The 21,370-nt window shown below is 36.5% G+C and overlaps 1 protein-coding gene across 10 annotated transcripts in view; it reads left to right on the plus strand.

The window, feature by feature from the left end:
• The window catches only part of LOC150086788 (uncharacterized), a 181,134-nt gene extending 159,968 nt beyond the window's left edge, over positions 1–21,166 (plus strand). For 4 of the 10 annotated variants that reach the window (XM_090372749.1, XM_090372753.1, XM_090372755.1 and 1 more), the window contains 5 exons: positions 4,415–4,548; positions 11,571–11,755; positions 11,869–12,068; positions 13,599–13,671; positions 18,316–20,357. In XM_090372749.1, the coding sequence (XP_090228875.1) occupies positions 4,415–4,548; positions 11,571–11,755; positions 11,869–12,068; positions 13,599–13,671; positions 18,316–18,644 (921 nt within the window). In that variant the 3' untranslated portion in view covers positions 18,645–20,357. Of the gene's footprint in view, positions 1–4,414; positions 4,549–11,570; positions 11,756–11,868; positions 12,069–13,598; positions 13,672–15,684; positions 15,827–18,315; positions 20,358–20,641 lie in introns of those variants that run through there. The other 6 variants (XM_090372750.1, XM_090372751.1, XR_016546898.1 and 3 more) reach the window with 6 other exon arrangements.
• Positions 21,167–21,370: the final 204 nt, after the last annotated feature.

Here is a 21,370-nt window from a genome sequence, read left to right on the forward strand (position 1 = left end):
ATGTCCTTTATTATCAGATTTTTTTCACATTACTTTTATAGTAGTGCACTTTGTTTTCTGTGGCTCTCTAAATTCCGGTAATCATTACAATGAAAAATGATCCTAATAATCCATCACTTGGTGGTCCCTAAGGTATCTCCAGGTCTTCAGGCAAAGGAATTCGTTGGCGCCACAAAATGACACGATCATTTTTACTGCTTCTCCCCTATCACTCCTTTAAAAAAACTCCCAAGGGGCAGGCAATCAATCAAATTAACATAAAAGGAATGGGGCAAAGTCAAACGATTTTTTTTTAAATGCCTTTTTGAGATTAGTTCCCTCTACCACCTGTTCTTGCGCTATTAAATAAAATATTCCCGTCATAGTACCTCCCTGTAGTAAATACTATGTGGAAAACTGAAAAATAATAGCAAGAATTAAAGATTTTGTACGGAAAAGAATTAATAATCCTTAATGAGTACTTCTTGTATATTTTTGTTATTCAGATTATAACAATCTTTAACAATTTTGAAGCTCTTTCTCGACTTTTTTTTCTTTTAAAGTCCTTCTTTAAATTCGTTCTTTCAACAATTTTTCAGACCATTTCCAAAGAATTTAAAAACTTCATCTTAGATATCATCGTTTCTCTTAAGTGATAAACTTGCGCAACGATCTTAATTTTTTGCAAGAAGATGCAGTACGAGAACCGAGTTCAGTCTTCTCGCCTTGATATCTTATTTGGCTGTTCATTCCTTATTCCACTGCCGCTTATGTGTTTCCCAACTTTTGCTGCACTCCATTGTAATATCTGATAATTTATAATCAGTAAAATTAAACGAGTTCGCGGGTTTGCCATGGAAACCGTGGAAGAAAGCGTAACTTGAGAATTTGTGAACAGTGACACCGAGGTAATTCTGTAAAGCCATATGAAATAAGCTGCTGCATAATTTAACGACTGGTATTAGAACAAACATGAGAAAGTAGGTACCTTAATCCCTCAAGAAAAGATAATTTCTCTTTTATCTCGCGGATAATTCCTTGTATATCTTATTTAAGATGGCGCGGAACACTGCTTATCACAAAAAATCCTCATTTCAGCAACCAGATCTTTGGAGGATGAAATATTCATCCCAAGTTGGCTCATATTGGATGTTTCTACCTGGTACCACTTCAAGGCTCATCTCATAGTGGACTATGAAACATTAATATATTTATTAATGCGGAGTCACCTGTTTGCATACCTGGTTGGCGCTGTGTTGAATCAACAAACATTAGTGGTGGATCACACAGAGCAAGAGATATTAAATAAATTAAAACGATATCCCAGGATTGTCATAGTCGAATACCCTCTTTCAAAATAAGTCCTTGATGTGATAAACGAGCCCAAAATGCAAATGATGTCAAAGTCAGCACAAAGGCAAACACGAAAGACCCAATTGTGTGCCTTCGCTTAGGAAAACATCGATCGTGTTCACGCTGCTTTTACAAGGACATTTACAAAGCTTTCTCATGTACCAAAAATTTAAAATGCCACCTGCATATAACAGCTAGAGGTGAAGTTCTGATTTCTACTTTGGATATGTTGGGGTCTTTACTATCGTTGTTGCACAAAATACGAAACTGAAGAGACGCGTATACTAAAAGTAAACTATTCTTGTCAAGTTGTCTTTCGTAGCGAAGCTCATCTTCAAATAGTTGAACTGCTCGAAAGAAAATAAGTCTTCAGTTCCTGTGAGACTGCACAGGGACTTCTTGTTAACTGAAATCTGCTACGTTGTTGTTTTGCTTCCAGAAAAGAAACCGGGCCTGTTTTTGTGCATGAAGCTGTAAAATGGAACAAGAGTCTTTATTTTAAACGGTAAGAGACTCTTGTTCCATTTTAAAAAGGCATTAAAAGAGACATTAGCGCTTCATAATTCGACTCACACGGTTTGCGTGCTCCTACAATAATCCAATAAAATAAAGCTTTTGAACTATAATGACCAGTCTTCATGATTTTTAATATACTATCCTATGAAACTATATGATTATGAAGAGCTTTATTTATTTTTATTTTTTATATTTTACTAATAAAGATCTATCGATATTCTTGAAGATACCTAACGGTAGAAATTGAAATATATACATCCGGTCTGTAAAATCCGACACTTTATAATTCGGAATTCTTTAAAATCCGACACGTTTAAAAAAATAATAAATAAATTAATTAATTGCACTTAAATATCCGGAAATATTAATAAACAACGATTGTATCAAGGATCGCATTTGTCTTTAAGTATCCGTGCAAAAAAGGGTGATATATCTCTTTCTTAAGATACTTGCAGGACTGTCTTGTCTTTTAATCTTTTTGCTGCTAACAGAATTTTTTTTACAAAAACCCCAAACACGAAAGGTATTAAACCTGTAATACTTAGTACAGTTCATGGGCTGAAGGTTGAGAAGATGAAAGAAGATACTTGTTGACATTAGACTTCAACTTCTGTAAATTGTTGTCTGAGGTTTGGCAGACTGTAAGTGTTAAATGGATATCATTGATAGATTAAAACCGAAACGACGTATATTTGTAAAATGAAGGAGGAAGCGTTCAATTCGCACCTGGGTGGTCACCTCCAGTATTTCAGACTTGCATATGGGGGTTATACCCAGGGACGGTAACAGTCCCACCATCGTGGATGCAAGAAGAGGATTTGGCTGTCACAGACCGACTGGACTTCTCCGAAATTAGGTCCCCTTGACTTGGGTGTCACCCGAATGCCAATTCCATCAGCGTTTTAGACTCCCAGGTAGCAAGCCCAGCTTGGCATACCTAAGAGAATGTCTTTGACAGTCACAAGGATTTGAACTGTATAGATAATACAATGGTCTTAAGTGCCATAATAAAACAAACTTGTATTTACAATGAGTTTCCGTGGTATTGCACTACTTTTAAAAATTTTTAAATTCGGAACCTTCCATCTCTGATAGCATCAGATTTTAAAGAGTCTACTGTAAGTAGTTGGGCAATTATTGTTTTGGCAGTGACCTGTATATATATATATGGATACATAAGTCACAAGAACAACTACAGTACTTCAATTTCAAAAATAATTCAGACATTTATTAATAAGGTTAGTTGCAAGTTTATGTATTAATTAATTGTTGCTGATTTGGTTAACAAACTAAGAATACCACATTAAAACCAATTGCAAAGAAATTTTATGAAAGTTAAATATTTCACTACATATTGGAAAAAGTCTTTTATTGGATATAAAATAAAAAAAATAGCGTCTGCTACGAGGGAAGACTGGTTATGTGGAATTGGCCACATTATATTAAAAATAAATTCATTATAAATGCTTTTTAATGTAATACACTACACTGCAATAATAAGATTTTTTTTTAAAAAAAACAAGTGCATAACTATAAATTCTTGGTTCCCTCTTCCAGATTTTCGAACTCTCCTCTTGTGCTCATTAAAAAAACATACGATTAACAGCTGTTGGACCATTAAGGTTATTATTATATTAAAACCACTCTTATACCACTTGAAAATTAATAATATAGTTTATTAGGCTGTTCGCCTACATTACTATACATTAAGGTGACGTTTCTGGTATCTTACCGATACCCATCATCAGACCAAGCTGCTGACAGACTCCTCTTGCCGATGCTCCCAGAAACCTGATGTGATCGGTATGCACATCAGGTTTCTGGGAGCATAAGAATGGGGAGTCTGTCAGCAGCTTGGTCTGATGATGGGTATCGGTAAGATACTAAAAACGTCACCTTAATGTATAGTAATGCAGGCGTAATTGTTCACTTGTAGACCGTTAGATGGCAGCACGGTAACTTTTTTAAACCATAACAAAAGTTGTTTTCTGTAACAGTATAGTGGTTTCGCTACTTTTCGTTTGTTTTTTTTTAGTGAGGTCCGGGATCGAATCGCATCCTTCAATGAAGGAATTCTTAAAGGTCTCTTCACTTGGAGGCTGTAAATTAGCCAATCTCAAGCGGAAGGAATAAGATTTTCCTCCTTAAGTTATTCCCGGCTTTTTAGCTAGTACAACTTGCGAATCAACCCTTGAACACGTGCAAGTATGAGTGATTAAGGTAGGTAAGATAGTGAACAGGTCAATATAAACTGGGGTCAAATTTCATGCCACACAAACAAGTCGATTAACTATTTTTCGTGGTGATTCCCGACCCCAGGTTCTGTTCATTAATTACATATCTTTTGAAATTTGGTACGTTTAAGGAGTTGCTGTAGACCAAAGTACATGCTACAGTCATTATTTATTTTTTTCGAGCATAAGTATTTGAATATTTTCCCCGGAAACCCCTTCTATACGCGCCCTTGTATGAATATTTCATCTAGTGCCCGAAAATTAATAAATTCGTTCCCTGATACGATATAATGATTATAGTAGCTTAGCGACATATTTTTGATTTATTCCAGCTCCAGGTATGCTACGATATCAAAGCAGCCATCTTATACGTCACAATCGTTCGAGCACGTAAGCTTGTAACAGCTAGAGACAACAGTGGCCTTCCAGATCCATTCGTCAAGTGCTACCTCTTACCTGGCAGATGGTAAGTTTTCCATTCATTTTATGTTGTTGTTGTTGTTTTTCTTGTAATGAATTCCCTTGTTGGGATTACAGTACAAGTATCTGTATACAGTATGTGTAAAATTTCAATGACGTTTCACTCGATTTAAAATTACGCAATCTATCAGCATAACATACTTCGTAATTATCAGCTGTTGTCTATTATTTATGTATATTTAAAGGGGAAAAAATCGTAAGGCATGTAGATTTGTTGAATCATGCCACCGACACCTTCGACTGCTTCACCGTAAAATGCTGCATATTCATGATGACATATCCAATGCAGTTCAGTTAATTGAAATATATACTGCCTTACCATTAATATCCGGACATCTGTCTTTAGACAAAAAAAGAACTGCTTTTATTGTGTATTTAATATTTTGTGCTGAAACCTTTTGCTTTTATGACGGTCTTCAATCTTCGCGGCATACTCTCAACCAGCTTTTTATAAATGTCAGGTGATATGCTCTTCCACTCGGCCTTTAACGCAGCCAACAGTTCTGCCTTGTTCTTTGGGCGATCTCGACGTGCAGGTACCCGACGATCCAAAAAATCCCAAATTTAAAGGTGCCCAATAGGGTTCAGATCAGACTCTGGGCTGGCCAATCCAAATTTTCCACACCCATGTCCTCAAACCACTGTGTTACGACCGAGCAGTATGGTATAGCCCGTTCTGTATACAGCCCATAGCTGTATCTTGCTGATACAGCTATGGGCTGTATACTATGGGCTTCGGGCCTTCCCGGAAGTATTGCCATAACGTTAGAAGTACATAATTGTTCAGGCTGTCCTGGTATTCCACAGCATTCTGGTTTTATCGATAACGACTAATGTGCCCAAGCCAAACCATTAAAAGCAGCCCCATACCATGACACTGCCTCCACCAAACTTCATTGTTGAGAAGGTACAATCAGGAAGGAACTGTTCCCCTGGCATTCGCCACACCCCGGAACGGCCATCAGACTGGTAGAGTGCGAACCTCGACTCGCCTGTCCATAGGACTATTTTCCACTGCTCTACAGTCCAGGATTCGCGCTCCTTACACCATGCTAGCGTCTACCATTTGTTGAGGTGATCAATTCTGTCGAACGTGTCATCTTGCATGTCCACTTTTGCAATTGTCTGTTCGAAGCCCAGTGTGTATATTTATAGTAGGTTCTGTGACGTGTTGTGTGCATAGGACCTGTTTCCACATCCATGGAGGGGTGTCCGGATATTAATGGTAGGGCAGTGTATACTAGCTTTTTCTATTAACATCTGTACACTGGCTTCCTGTATACGACTAAACTGCCAAGTAAATACGATAGTCTAATTATGGAAAAAACCGAGTTGCCTTGGTATTGCACTATGTTTAAAAAAATGGTATCGCCAAAAATCTGCCATTTATTTAAAAGATGAGACACTACTGTAGGAGTTTGGCTTGGGGCCTACTGGTCTCTCATCAGCTACCCAGGAAGGAGGCCCTTGGAGTCTAGAGGTCCTTTCCGAACGAAACTTCTATAAAGCAACTCTTACCGATGTGCATTTTAAAGAAATCTGTACGTCCCTTGGCTTAAGTTTGTACGCAAAAAGGAGAACTGTTACAACAGCACCCCTTTCCGGTACTTCTGGGACTAAATAAAATTTTGATTCCTTAAAAGCCCTATAACTTGTAGAGAGTTAGTATAAAAACTGCAGTCCTCTGCGACCAACTCTCCTTTTATTGATTTTAATTTTTTGTCAGACTTTTGATAAACCTGTGTATTGATTTAGCGAGAGGTGCATTTGTTAATCGGTTTTTTACCCTTGCTCACGCAAACACACCGAACCAACAACAACAAAACTGCGAATGAATAAACTTGACAGATTACAAAATCCGAAATAATAAATGTTACATAAAATAATAATAATAAAAAAGCTTAATAATAAATGTAACGTCGCTTATATTCGGACTTAACAAAGTTTGTTTGTTTTCATCCCTTATTGAGACAGAAGTGCTCATCACTTGATCTTTTAAATTCCTTTAATCTTCTATCATAATCTCTGAATATTTTTCTTTAAAACAGCGAAAGATATTCCAAAGAATTTCCTTTAATTGTGAACATAGTCCATGTGCATGACTTAATGCACATCTTCCTTCAAGAGTTATAAATAAAAAGAAACAGAATGTCATAAAATAAAACAGAATGTCATAGAAGAAATTTTTTTTCCAGTACCAGGAACTTACTTCCTTCAAAAACGGAAACAATATTTCTGTGTGAAATCTGTGACGTAATCTGGAGAAGAATATGGAAGTTATATGTACCATATTTCTTCAACTCATGAATATCAGGACAGGCCTCTTATCACCGGACATAATTCTCTAGAAATCCTTTAAAATAAAATCCCACAAGTCACCCTACAGCAATAATAGCCAAGCCTTATGCTTCAAGTATTCACAATCAATCCACGCAATGTCTTGTTAGTACAAGTTAGAGAGTGCCGTATATTAAAGAAATGGAAATGTGCCACGCTGGTTTGGCAATGACATAAACTTAAATCTCCAGTAACTGTCAAGAGCTTCAAGAAACCGAAGACAGACTTCTAAGGAATAAGAAATAAATGGAGCCAAAGTTGACGTGTAAGAATAAAAAGCCTCCACGACTGCTGAAGATATAAAAAAGTACGACTACAAAGTGTGGTTCAGATCCAACGAAAATTTCCTGTTTATACAAAGAATGTCATTTCTCAAGAAATGTATGTACTTCAGATATACTCGATATGATTCGGTGTATTTTTGAAGGATACTTGTCTGAGTTTTTATTCTTTTGGGTATTTTTTTTCTACTAATGCTAAACTGAATTGTTATATTTATAATATAAATGAGAATTAATAAGAAATTTATAAATAATAATATAGTTTGTATTGAGCCTCTAAAACTGAAAAGAATCAGAATTTCTGACATCTATAATCCCAGGGGCTCACGTGTGGTGAGTATGGGCTTGATACACCCAGAGTCCTGAGCTGGATATCATTATTCTTCTCTTTCTTGGTGATCCACTTCTACTTTTAACTCTTGTTCGCTGTCTACAGGATGCAATCAGATATTTCAAAATTTATATCCCAAAACGAGTCAGTTTATATGTATATAGAGAAACAGAATAATTACAATGTGATGATTATTCAAACCCAAGCAGTCTTGGTCATCAATTGCAACGATCCTGCCAATCCATCTCAATTGTTTGTCTTCTTAGCAGCTTCTTTACACTCCAGTTGCGAAAGAGATACTTAGCTGCAACACTCGGCATTCAGCCATTGCGTGACATTACTGCGATAGAGCTCACTATTCTTAGAAACATATTTCAATTCATATGAACTATAAATCATAATAGCCAACAAAACATGTTTCTAGTGCATTATATCCGTTTACATTTGAAGATGAATAGTTATATCTGTGTGGTTTTTCAGTTATTTTAGGCTGCGCAATCTGAAATCACATTTATCAGCAAAATAGCGTGTTTATCTTGTTCGCTATCTCTCTGAGGAGAAAGAATAAAACATTTTCTCAGTCTACTACATTTACATAGCCTACAATATAGATGCTCTCACTACATTTATAGAAATGAGTAACGAGTACACTCGATGAATGTAAAAGAACCATGCTCGGTTGTTTTATTCAAAACATAATTAGAATCTCTTATACCAGGAAAGTGGAGAAATTTTGATATGCCAAAATAAGTACAGTTTAGGCTCTAAAGTAGCCGGAAAAAAATATTAGAAACCTTATCCCATTTGCTTAACACGGATTTGAGCTAAGGGATTTGACGTTGTTAATTAGTATAATATATTTAAAGATGTTTTAGCCGAAGATGAGCTGGAACGTCATCATCAACATATAAAAGTGCACTTATCGTTTAGTTACTCTTGGTGTCGAATGACGTCATATACTTGTTTATTTTACAGCAACATGGCTACCAGAAGTGAGAATAAAGAGAAGACTAACATCAGTATAATGCTACCGGTTTCCGGTGACATTACTCAAAATTGACTACCTGTACCAGGAAATTATTTGCCCCAATATCCCCCCTCCCCATTTTCAAAATATTTCCCTGGAAGGATGATACACAAGAACTGAAAATAATTCGCTTTAATCATCATGATTGCGTTAGTACAAATGTTAGTTGAGAAACTAGAATATGGTAAACGTTTTCTCTGTAATATGCACCAAATGGAGTTAAACAACTTTAAAAAATTAAATATTCTTTTAGCCACATGCACCATGTGGTAAATATATCAAGAAATTAAAATTGGTAGAATTACAGATTATTCTTAGACGTTTCGTGGTACTTCCTGTACCACATCTTCAATGAATTTCTAATTATTTCTTCTAATTATATATAAAAAATATTAAAAATAGATATATATATATAAAAGAATAATTAACAAAACTGAATTTGTGATTTATTTTAAAAGTATAATTGTGATTTTAATGTTTAAGTCAGTCTTTATAAAAGTCTATAACTTTTATGTTTTTATAATTTTTTTATAAAAATTGTTATCCAAAAGTCTGTAACTTTTATATAAAAGTTACAGACATTTAGATGATGATATTATAATTATAAAATAAAATAGCTAATGGTATTTGGTTGTATTGAAATTATATGGAATTATAACTTCCCCGTGGCACCTAGCAGAACAGACTTTGCCTTCTCAACTAGTTGCGCTAGTATTGCACTACTTTCAAACACATTTTCTGAAAGTAATTCAATTTGAAAGATTTAACCTTTTAGATTTATCATTACATCATAGTAAAAGTCTATTTGGATATTGCCAGCAAAAAGTTAATCTGCAGTTTATTCAAAAGAAATAAACTGCAGATTAACTTTTTGGAGATGTCATATTTGTGTGAAAGTAGTGCGATATCAGTTGTTAAGATAAAGTTTACTCTATTTCAAATTCAATAATGATAAAGCTGTTCACCATTTACTGATGATTTTAACATAAGTCGAGATCAATTCATATCTATTTAAACAATGCGCAGGGAACTGTGGAATCTGAAAACCCAAGGCTGGATTTACCGATGCGCAGTGAAGCAGTTGCTCTAGTGCCCTAAGGTGATGAGGCTCCGGAACAATAAAGTAACCGCTGGTCTAGGGCTCGACTTTATTTTTAAGGCATCTAAAATTATATATGCTAGGGCCCCAGACTACTTAAATCTGGCATTGTCTATACCGACACTTTTTGTACAAATGTCATGGCTAAGACATAAAGCAACATAATTATATGTCGCTCCTATTATACAAACTGGGGAGGGGATGGTAATTGGATTCGTCATATTCATATTATCTGATACCTCTGAAAAGAGAGAGATCGGTGGGTTGAAAATTAATAAATAAACTTGGATTCTTACTTATATTGTGTACTCAAGTTAAAAAATCATTTCTATAGTCATCATGATCATCCAGTAATTCAGTCTTCAGTCCTGTGTCTGGTCATTTCCTCTGATGAGCTGTCTCCGCCTTTGTATTTTCCAGTTCGTTGAGTCTTCTTTTGCTCACTCATCATTGGATTTCTTGGGCTATGTTTACTTTACAGGGTAGTTTCCCGTTTCTTTCCCTATTGGTAGTAGCTTCCTCTAACTGAAGCTGCGTTTGCTGCCGTTGATCTGTTTAGGTTCCTCAGCCACCAAAACTCGGATTACCAGCCTACCTACTGGTAATCAGATATGTAGGCCCTCTTCATAGCATGTTGAATGGAAGACCCTACATACCTTCCTTCTCTTGTCTGCACCTGACCTACATTACCGCTGGGGTTGAAACCTTCCTCTAGGTTGCTCAGGTCCCAGAAGCCATCCAGTGGAGGTGAGAGTAGAATTGGGATGGAGAGGTTTGGTGAACCCGTCGATGGGTTCATTATTCCGCTTGCACATCCCCTTGGCTCTTACAGTACAAGCTTAAAATTACAATAAAATGGCATATGGATAAAATAACTGTTTGAATCTATACATTGAATTCAATCTCTAATTTAAGCAGAGGCCCTACACGATACTAACGTTCTGTTTCTAATATTTTGGCAAGGAAGTGCAACTGATTATTGTTAGGCAACGATTGCAACTTATTTGACAAGACTTCACACATGAGATGCTGATCGATTCCACCAAACCATAATTTTCAAATTTATATCCTATTGGTATTTATATGTAGAACGATCTGTTTGATAATATCTATTATTTGGTCATATTTTAATAGCTGTGACATTTGAGCATCAACAGAGTTTGCTTAATATGTCGCTATGATTGATGTGTGTAAGTCATTATGATTAATGGCGCTAATCGAGCAATTGTAAGATAAAATTGCTTGACAGGAGAAGTGTAACTATTACAGCCCTACTTCTCTTATTAGGGAGGACGTAGGGGGCACATTCGACTGGAATTGCCAATAAACCGTTGTGCGAGTAAGGACAGGAATATAACCCGGAAATATGCATAGGCATGGTAAACAAAAGAGTTCGAGCAGATACGGTATTATTTTTATGACCAATTTCTCTCTTCTGTTTTTCTCTTTTTAACTTTAGGCATAAATGATAAGCTTTGTATGTGTATACATTAGGTTTCCATTACTAGCGATAAGGTTTTAAATTTCAAGGCAGCGCGTACAAAGTCATTAAAATGATTTGTTTTTATCAACGGGAAGTGGTGTTGTCATAGGAACGAGCGTGCACAACAACGATAAGTTTTAATGTGTGCGCATGCGCATCGAGCTGCTTTCTGTTATGAATGCTTTCCGGTTATTTTTCATTTTGAATTTGGAAAGGCAATTTTGACTTTTGCTTCTTTTCTTTCCAGTTTTGTGTGTTCTGCTATTCTCATAGGATCCTTGCTATTGAGTTAAAATCATGCATGCTTAAATCAAAATCATATCACTGAGTACTCTCAATGGCTAACTCTAAAAATGTTTGACAAAGGTCACATCTTTTTAGAGTCACCCGTGACTTATTAGTCACCTTCTTTAAGCAGCTACTAAATATTCATTGTGTATCCATTTTCAGCATGGAGAATCAACGACGCACACGCTACTTTTCAAGGTCCAGCAGTCCGGAATGGAAACAGACGATGGTCTATCCGAATGTTCCGCACGATGAACTTAAGAAACGCTACCTAGAGATTAGTGTATGGAACTATGATATATACCGTCCGAATGAGTTTCTGGGAGAAGTCATTCTGGACTTGTCTGGTAAGATATAACTGTAAAATATCTGATTGATAACTTTTCACAGTGGTTATTAATAGGAATGCGAATATTCCGGCCTTTATTCATTCGCTACAATTTATGTATTTGAACTACAGATGACTCGATGATAGACGAGCAGTCCCGATGGTACAAACTCCATGAGCATGATGAAAGTCGTTATCCTGATGCGGGCAAAAATCCTCAAAGTGTGGGCAATGTGGGTAGTGAAGGTTCGCTGGGGAGTGGAAGAAAAATGGCACGATTGAACAATCCAGGGTATAAGATGGCCTTCGACAGTACAGACGAATATAGAAAGGTACAGTTGTTAAAGTACTCGTATGTAATTCTATGCTTTTCTTTTGTGCAGTTTTGTTGACACAAAAGTACTCAACGGCGAATGTCGAATATCGGGGACTCGTTGATTGTACTTCGCTTCCAAACCTGTATATCTTATGTAATCGACTTACAGTTCCCAACTTTTATACAACGGGAAGATATGGGGAAAATAAAAATATTCACGTCGAAATCAATATTTTATGGGGGAAGGGAGAAGATTATTTTGAGAGATCATCTCACCTTCACTGAATCCCATCCTCAAGTCTCCTCCAAGGGAGGCTCAGTCAAACAAAAAAGAATTGCCGAAAGGGGGAGATGCTCTCCATAAAATATTCATTTTAACAACGAGATATGGGTGGAGTACTATTCCTCCTTCTTTTGCCTCTGTTATTCGCCATTTTCTATTTATATAACACTTTATTGAGAAAATATTTTGTACAAACATTACATCTGGGTTGGTATTAAATCACGAGGCGTATTTTTCGCGAATTTTTCCCAATGGGGTATTCATTTGTTTGTTGGGGTAAGCAGAAATTAGTAACAAGCTTTCTAATGATCCATATTAACGACAATTATTCCCAAGACAAACGTGTTATCCAACGAGGGATAGCTCAAAGTAACAAGTGCGTTATTATGATTGTGTTGATGTTTGATAACTTGTGTGGTGTTTCTTTACATTGTAAGCAGAGTGGTGGAGTTAACATTGCCGCACTAATAAATAGTGCGTCTAAATCATCCGGCATGAAACCTAATGCGAAGATTGGACCATGAATATTTTATAACACGTCTAACGATATGCTTTTTATTTGAAAAGCACGTACACTCTTTCATTGAAGTTGCGCATGGGCACTGACACAGGCTAAGCATGTAAAGCATATTTAAAAATGGTATCCAATTAACGCATCATGAATAATTTACTTTTGGATGAACCGAATTAAATGAATACCTCCCGAAGAATTTTACTGTAAAAAAAAGATTTATAAACGCTGCTATAAAAGCATTAGCATCTTAGGTCATACTGCTCTAAAATATTTAACTATATCCAAAAACGTTTCGAGTTTTTTTTGTTTTATCACATTTCATAAATTCCATTTAATTAGCATTATTGGATACTTTCCCTAGAATTTTTATGAACGGTATAAACAAACAACACCCCACTATCCTACGAAATGAAACATCTAAAAATATGTCATAGCTGTACTGAATAAAATATAGCAGGTTCCGTTTAAATGGAAAAAAAGAACTACATGTACGGATACTTTTGGTAAGGTAGTTCATTCTTCCTTTTTTTATTTGTAAATTCTGAAATAATAAACTCCCGATCAGTTTTGCGAGAGATTCTCATGAATATTTATTTATTTAAATAAATGGATTTAATTTCTGTTTAGGTTATGAGAGGTAATAGATAGACAGAACCTTAACTTTTTAAAAAAACACAGTTGATGCAATTTTCTGTAGGCAGGATGCATGGAATTTTTCTTTCCAAAATGACTAAGTTTTCTCTTTCCAGAACAGTAACCACGAAAGGAAGTTTTACAAGCAATTCCGGAGAAAGTCAGTAGCCTCCAACGATTCCAACCGGGGTAAGGGTCCTGAATTTTACAATATTTGTTAGCTGTTAATCGTATTGAAATATTTTTATAAATTTAATGAGGTCTTGATTATTCTCTTTAATTTGATATGTTTATTCCAAGGAAACTTTGATGAGGATCCATGTGGATTTTTCTTTTTCAAAGGAACAAACAACCGTGCATTTTACATCGCTGCATACCATGACTTTCATAGAGACAGCGTTAGAAAGAATTGTAGTACTCTTATGTACAAAGCTTGAAACTGGATACTTCACCATATGTGAGGACAAACTGCGAGACTTTTAGTATTGGGTACAAGAATTCAGGATCCCAAATCGAATCCTGCCTCTCAGCTGCTTCCCAAAGTCATTGAACATGAATATTTTCAAAACATGTTCTATCTAACTACTTTGGTTGGTCTCGTTAATCATCTGCATTTTGGCCTTGATCTGGAGTGATCATGGAAACAAAATGAAACTTAATTCTTGTCTTTGAATATCATATCAGCTGGAGAAATTATTCATCATAATAGTTCCAATTTCTTTAATTTCTTTTGTAGGCTAGATATTAGAAATTTTAGTCATTTTGTAGTGTTTCCCTTGCTGAGTAGTTACGAGCCTTTTCGCGACTTGCTGTATTGTTTATATTTTTATATACTTTATTATAATAGCATTTCTTTTTGATGGATTTATATTGCTTATTACTTATAATTCTTCCCTCCCTTTCCTAGACATATTAGTCAAGCGCGTAGGTATCCTCATTGAAACGTTCATGTTCAGGAAACCAATGTACGCAGACTAATTTACGCACTTTGCCACGGCCCACACTTATGCCCACAAGGCCTCCACTGCTTGTGCCTTATTACACCGTGCCTAGTCTCATTTCAGCACTCCCTCATCTAGACAACAGGCCTTCGTGGGCAGCACAGTTGGCAGAATCGCCGTCCTCCCCACGTCGGATGGAAAAGACCTGAGTTCGAGTCCTGTCGATGATGTGAGGAATTTTTATGGGCCTTTTTGACAACGTGGCTGAGTTAGTCGGTCTCAAGCAAGGGTATCTGGGTTTTCTCTCCCGGAAACTCGGGGTTTTTCGAACAGAAAACATAAAATCGACTGCAGAACACACGCAATTTACAGACATAATATATACGGAGCAATATGGCCTTAGTCGCTTAATGTCCTAAAACTATATATATATAGGCAACAAGAGATCGATCGCATAAAACACGATCTCTGCAAATGTGCCTTTCCCAAAACGGTATTGGACAGGCACAGCTCCCTTTCCCAACTCCCCGACTTCTACCCAGGCCTTTCTTGTATCATTGCTCGAATCTTGCGAGTGGAAGGAGTCCGGTGCGTCCAACGTCTGCCCTCAATATTTTGTCAGGGGTCTCGCAGGTTTCTTTTTCGCTATTCATACGGAGGGGAATGATTTATCGTATGGACTAAGCGGCGTCTGCGAGACCGCATAGACGAACATTTAACTTCTATCTGCGAAAGGCGCATTGAGGATTCTCCACCGGCCGAACATTTTTTGACCACGGGACACGCACTTGATCCTAATCAAGTTTATGTGATAGATTGTGCCTTCAGCCATACCACCACCACCGTTGTTGGTTGGAATCACTTTATACAACCATCAGCCCCAGGTTGCTTCAATCGCAGTTCAGGCCGTTGTAATTCAGAAGGATTGCAGATGGCGTCACAGGACGTTGCGCGAGTACTTACCATTCACACAATCCTTCCATTCTTCTCTGGTACTTTCATTTAATCATTAATTTTTCGCAGTATTGCTTTAAAATTTTAATGATTGACAATCCAGGGATGTCGAAAGCTACAGTAGTTTATTCCTATTTTTATATTTTACCTTATTTTAAATCAATATTTTTATGTGCAAATATACATTATTGTTTTATTTTTATATTTTCTTGAATGAATGAATCTTCTCTATCTGTTACTTAACCTCTACCACTCTTCTGCCTTCTCACAAAATAACCCCTTCATATTTGTGCCTTTTTTGCCCCAGTCAGTGAGCAACCAGCCCCGGCGTGTGCCCATGTTCCCCACCAGCAACCTGACAGCGCACCCTCTTATGCCGCAAGGTTGCCATGGAGCTGTTTGTACTGTGCTGTAGTACCATCCACCGAAGAATCGGCGTTCTTCACCAGGTGTGTGTCCCATATTTTTCTTTCTTTCTTTGTTAAGTTTGAAGTAAACAAATAGCAAAATTTTACATCTGAAATGTTAGTTCTCTACGTATAAATTAAAAATCGAGCACTCTTGAAACAACATCTGTAAACATTTTTAATATATCTCTTTGCCCTTTCATCTATTTTTTTCGGATAGTAGAATTAATGCTCAATGGCCTTAATGCTCGATTGGCTTCGTAAGGGGTTGCCCTGGTGTTACACCACTTTCAACGGATAAGCTTCAGCTATAACTTTGAAAACACCGATTTCATATTACACATGTGAGCCCATGTCGAAAAACTTTACAGCTGTTTTGTCTACGTGTTGCAACTACAGTCCACCTGCCATCTGATGAGGAACTAGTTAGCCCAGAAACAGTCTGTCATAGCCGTCTCTCCTTTTGAATATATGTTCATTTAACCTTCTGAAGAGACGATCTGTTTGAAAGTAGTTCAGTACTAGGGCAATCTGCTTCGAAAGTAAGTTTCTTCTACTGCGAAAATTAAGACCATTACATTATCAATGCAATTTAAATCGTACTGGCTGTAAAAATAGATTAAAGAATAAGAAAGTCCTGCAAACATCTTATTAAACTGTAATGTCACTCTTCTGTTTGCATGGATTCTCAAAAACAAATGCAGTGATACCAGTGCCTGATTGCTTTCTTAATATTTCCGTATTTTAAAATTTCTTAATTTATTTCTGCAAGGACTCAAGATACTACAACTTCATTTTTCTTGAAGATAGAACTAATTTTAAGTTATTTGCTTTTCTTTGCCTTTTGTAAAGCTCGTTTTAACAGGAAAAGTCCTGTCAATTCCACTTAAAAGATAGATGAGACATACTTAATGCGAATTAAGGAATATGGGAAACTTCTCCAGTGCCCTTGGAATGATACACTAGCGAATTTTGTGTTAAAAAAATATAAGGCTAAGAAATTTCCAGAGTATTAATTCACAAAATAAACGAATTTGGCAAAGCCCTTCCAGAGGCAATTTATTCCAGTAGCGGTGGCATTGAAATCCATATATCGATCTTTACAAAATGCAATCAGGTGTGTGTAGGCAAGTGTGTTTGTGCGCGCAATAATTTAGCTAGAGAATGAGATAGCAGCGCCACCTAAGTGGCGCTAAGAATTGTATGATATTGGACATCAGACGAGCCAGTGCAAGTATGACAGATATTGCTGCTCTACTAGTTGGTCAGCTAGAAACAAGCAGCTACAGATACAGTGCTCACAGGAACAGCAAAACTGAACATTCGAGGAGTGGTAACAGGGTCATCTGGTACAACTTATGCTGGTTCCAGTTGTTCCGCAGGATCAGAGTATGACAACAGCAGCATGAATCATGCCAGGTCAACACTGCAGACTGGTGTGAGGATTGTTTTTTTTGTCACGTGTTAATCTCCGGATACCTGAGTATTAATATCTGAATTCCGCAGCTTACTTGAACATCACTGCTGTCCAAGAGCATCTCTCCACTTCCAAAAGAATAATGTGTTATGTCACAACCACAGATCGTTAAGGAATGGTTACAGGAGCATGAAGGTGACTGCACCATATTTTATTGGCCTACTCAGTCATAGATCTCAGTCCCACTGAATATCTGTGGGATGAGGCGCTTCTGCTCCTTTAGTGAAAAGGATCTGCCGCTGTCTAATCTGAGGCAACTCATATGGGATGCATCGAGTATACATGGGTTAGCAGCGCCAGTCTATTAATAAAGAGAAAATTGCTAGAGCATCTTTTTGATTGTATTTATGTGATTGAAAAACCCCTCAACTATCTTCACGATGTCTATTGAGCGAATATTATCGCAAATGCAGAAATCTCTTCATTAAGATTCTCGTTGTTGTTTTTTTATTGGCACTGTTTTGGACCCTGAGAAAATAGATTTAAATATAAAATCTTGTCCTCGCGGGTGACACAGTAGTTATAACACCGTTCTCCACACACCGGCTGGAAAAGGTCCAGGTTCGAATCCCATCAATGACGCCAGGAGGTTTTATAGACCTTTGTCACAATGTGGCCGAGTTAGTCGGTCTCAGACGAGGACAAAAATGGTTATATCTCCCGAAATTTGAGGTTTTTCATCTAGCTAAGCAGGCAAACCGACTAGAGAACCCACGCAATTTATGGACATAATACGCATGAGTGAATGAGAGCGTTCATCCACTCCTGTGGATGAACATACGATTGGGTAGAGTAATATGAACATTTTTTTGTATATATATTTAAATATAGAATATCTGAAAACAACTTAATTACGATTGTGTTGTTTGTGAGAAGCACTATTTTAGATATAAGAATTGCATTCCAACATTTGCAGTTCTTATTATTAATGTATAAATATATGTGTGTGTATATTTATATAAAGTTAATTATATATAAAACGAATTGCTTCATAAGATAGGCTAATTTTAATGGTAATTAAAATAACAATTCTGTTTCTTGTTATATCCTTTAGTGCTCCAAATTCCATGTCGGCGATCGCTGTCTAAACCGCTGTTTGTGTCAGTGGGGTTGTCAGTGGCTTGTGCTATTCACGCACGTGTGCTGGACGAGATTATGCTTCGCTTGATGATGAAGAAGCAGGCGGAAGAGAAATCTGAAAATAAGCAGAAGAAGAAAAGAAAAGAAAAGAAAATTGAAACGAAACTAGAGAGAGGAATGAGCGAAAGATGTATGTGTGTGTGTGTGTGTGCGTGTGTGTATATCTGTTCGTGGATAACTCCTAAAGCTATATGTGTGGTCATATCGTTGTCTCTGGTTGCATGCTCGACTGTATCAAAGTGATATTTTCCGTGGTTTTATTATCACTGTTGTGATTCCAGCCTTTAAATGGCTGCATATCAATAGAAATATGTGATATTAATATATATATATATAAATATCTATATATATATTCCCGTTAAGCATATATGCATATATATGTAATATATAGAGACCAGTTACATATATATATATATATTTATAAAATTGTTCTGCTCGGTCGACTTCGGGATACTACTTATGGTCAAGTTTATAAGTGAGTGGTGATGAGTTGAGTAACTGTTTTGCTTGAATCTAAAACGACTGATCTCTCCCGTATCCTCTTGGAGAAGAAAAAAATAAGAAAAGGAGGAGGAGGAGGAGGGTAAACAAAATGCACAAAAAACCTTTTAAAGAGTTGTTGAAGTAGAAAAGGGATTCTCAGGATTTCGTCGACTTCTCTGATGCGTATATCTGTGTATCTTATCTTTAATAGTCTCAAAGTGCTCGCTGTCCTCTAATGAGCACACAGGACCAAAATGCGGTGATGCAGAGAAACACTACACAGACATATCGGGTTCTTTTAGGCGAGTAGGTATTTCCCGACAATAGTGCTGGCCTCCATATCCCATTTGCTCCCTAGGAAGACGTGAACAAAATGAATGTAGTTGTTGAAAAACAGAGAAATGAAGTCCAAACCATTCACAGTTGGTCTAATATGTTGCCTAAGTCCACTTCATATTCAGTGTGTGTCTATGTAAATATATATATCTCCTCGTAATTGTTAAGCATTGTTATCTAGAACTCTTTTCCTATTGGCCTGCTAGTTTCTGTGCAGGGCCTTGGCTTCCTGCTAACAAGGAGGTTTTTTCGTATTCATAAAAGAAAAAAAAAACACTTATACTAAACTGTTATTGACTGACTGGTATCGTTTCTATGGACTTTCTCCACTGGTTAGTTGAATAATCCTTCATAAATCTTGGAATTTCCTCCGCCTCCTCCGCTGAATCTCTAGTGCTGTTGGAAAAAACCCCTTAATAACTAACATCCGTGTCTCTCTATGTAAATGTATGTATGTACGTGACAGTCTTTCTCCTTTCCACAAGAAAACCCTCCTAATAGGTCATTTTCGCATAGTCGACATCCTTCTTCCCTTCAGTGAATGTTTCAGCTACGTCGGTCTTCGGGCCAAACCAATCAATGTGTGCCTCGGTTTGCCAAATGTAGGCCTTATATTTTGCAGTTCTTTCAAGTGCTTCATTAGCCCTCGGTATGGCGGTAGTATGTTGAGGGGAATTTGAAATGAGGGGTGGTAACCTAAGGGCATGTTGTCAAACCTGCTTTAGACGTAGCAAAAAATATTCTAAAAATTAAAACGAAAGAAAATTCTCCTTCAATATTATGAACAGTTCACTGGGAAATTATTTGTAAACTAAGGGAAACGTAAGAGATAAATAAAAGTTTATTTTTTTCTAGCCAGGAGTAAATAAATAATCTGAAAATTCAGTACATGATTCGTGTAAAAATAATCAACTCCGAATGTTGATCAAGCAGAAAGTTAAACGTTTAAATGTTTTAAAAACTTAATTAAGAATAAAAAATATAACAGAACAGCCCGACAGTTTAATTAATATTTCAAAATTCTCAAGAAAATCGATTTAAAGTTTCTTCTCGTCTTAAAAATTTACAACTCGGGAGATAATTAACGCATTTAATTAAAAATGACACCCAGGTGCATACCAATGGACTTAATTTAAAAATTTTTATCGGACATTTGCTAAGGATTTCGTTTTTAAACGAATGTTATAATTATTTCGCTAATCTTATACAAAATGAACGAAAGAATGTAAGATTGACTTCCGGTAGTAGAAGCTTCAATTTCCCTTTATAGTATATTTTTCTACTTTTTAAAATAAAATTATAAAATTTAATTATTTTCCCCGCAATTATACATTTTTAAAATGGTTATAAAATTTTAATTTCAATAATTAAATTTTCAAATTGGAAATTAAATAAATTGAGTGATATTTTTTTAAATGTAGAAAGATGCCTTTCAGCAGTTGAAAACATGCCCATTGGAGAAAAAGAAAAAGAGAGCCTGTGCCAAATTCAGTTCTGAGGCACGTACACTAACTCAACATCACAAAAAGGAGAAGGATTGGATAAACACTAGTAGGAGAATGGAGGATAATTTTTTGATAGTGGTTAAGGTGCAATAAAATTTTTTCTCACCGTTAGAGAGAAAAGGTTTAGTTGTGCTAGAAAAGCATGACAGACGCGTCATTTGTTGCCTTGCGTTGCTTAAGTTGAGTGCTTGAGAGTCAGTGTGTGTTCTACTCACCTAGACCTGTTGATGCAGAGTTCCTTGTTGTGTTAGGACGTTGCCTGGTTGACTCGTTTTCAAGTCGTGTAAAATATAAACGCTATATTTCGCTGCTGTTCAATCCTGGAGGAGCCGCCATCCTTGGGGGCGCATGCCGACCTGCAGACTTCAAGTGTTCTGCCTCCAGTTAACAACTTTATTGCGGCAAACCTCGGAAAAACAGATTAAAATATATTGATGCAGATTGTTTGGTGTCGTAGTGATTTATTCAAAAAGCATAAAGACCACTGTCATTATACAGAACAGAAAACATGAACACGAAGTACTAAGATAAAATGCTTGAGATATGCGTAGTAACATCACGCATATCTTCGTGATGTTACTACGGTGATGTAATATATCAACCCAACACTTTATTACTTTATTCCATTTATATTACCATGACTCC

The sequence above is a fragment of the Mastigoproctus giganteus genome, chromosome 4, assembly GCF_048544385.1.
Source record: "Mastigoproctus giganteus isolate SK-2022 chromosome 4, ASM4854438v1, whole genome shotgun sequence".
NCBI lineage: Eukaryota > Metazoa > Arthropoda > Arachnida > Uropygi > Thelyphonidae > Mastigoproctus > Mastigoproctus giganteus.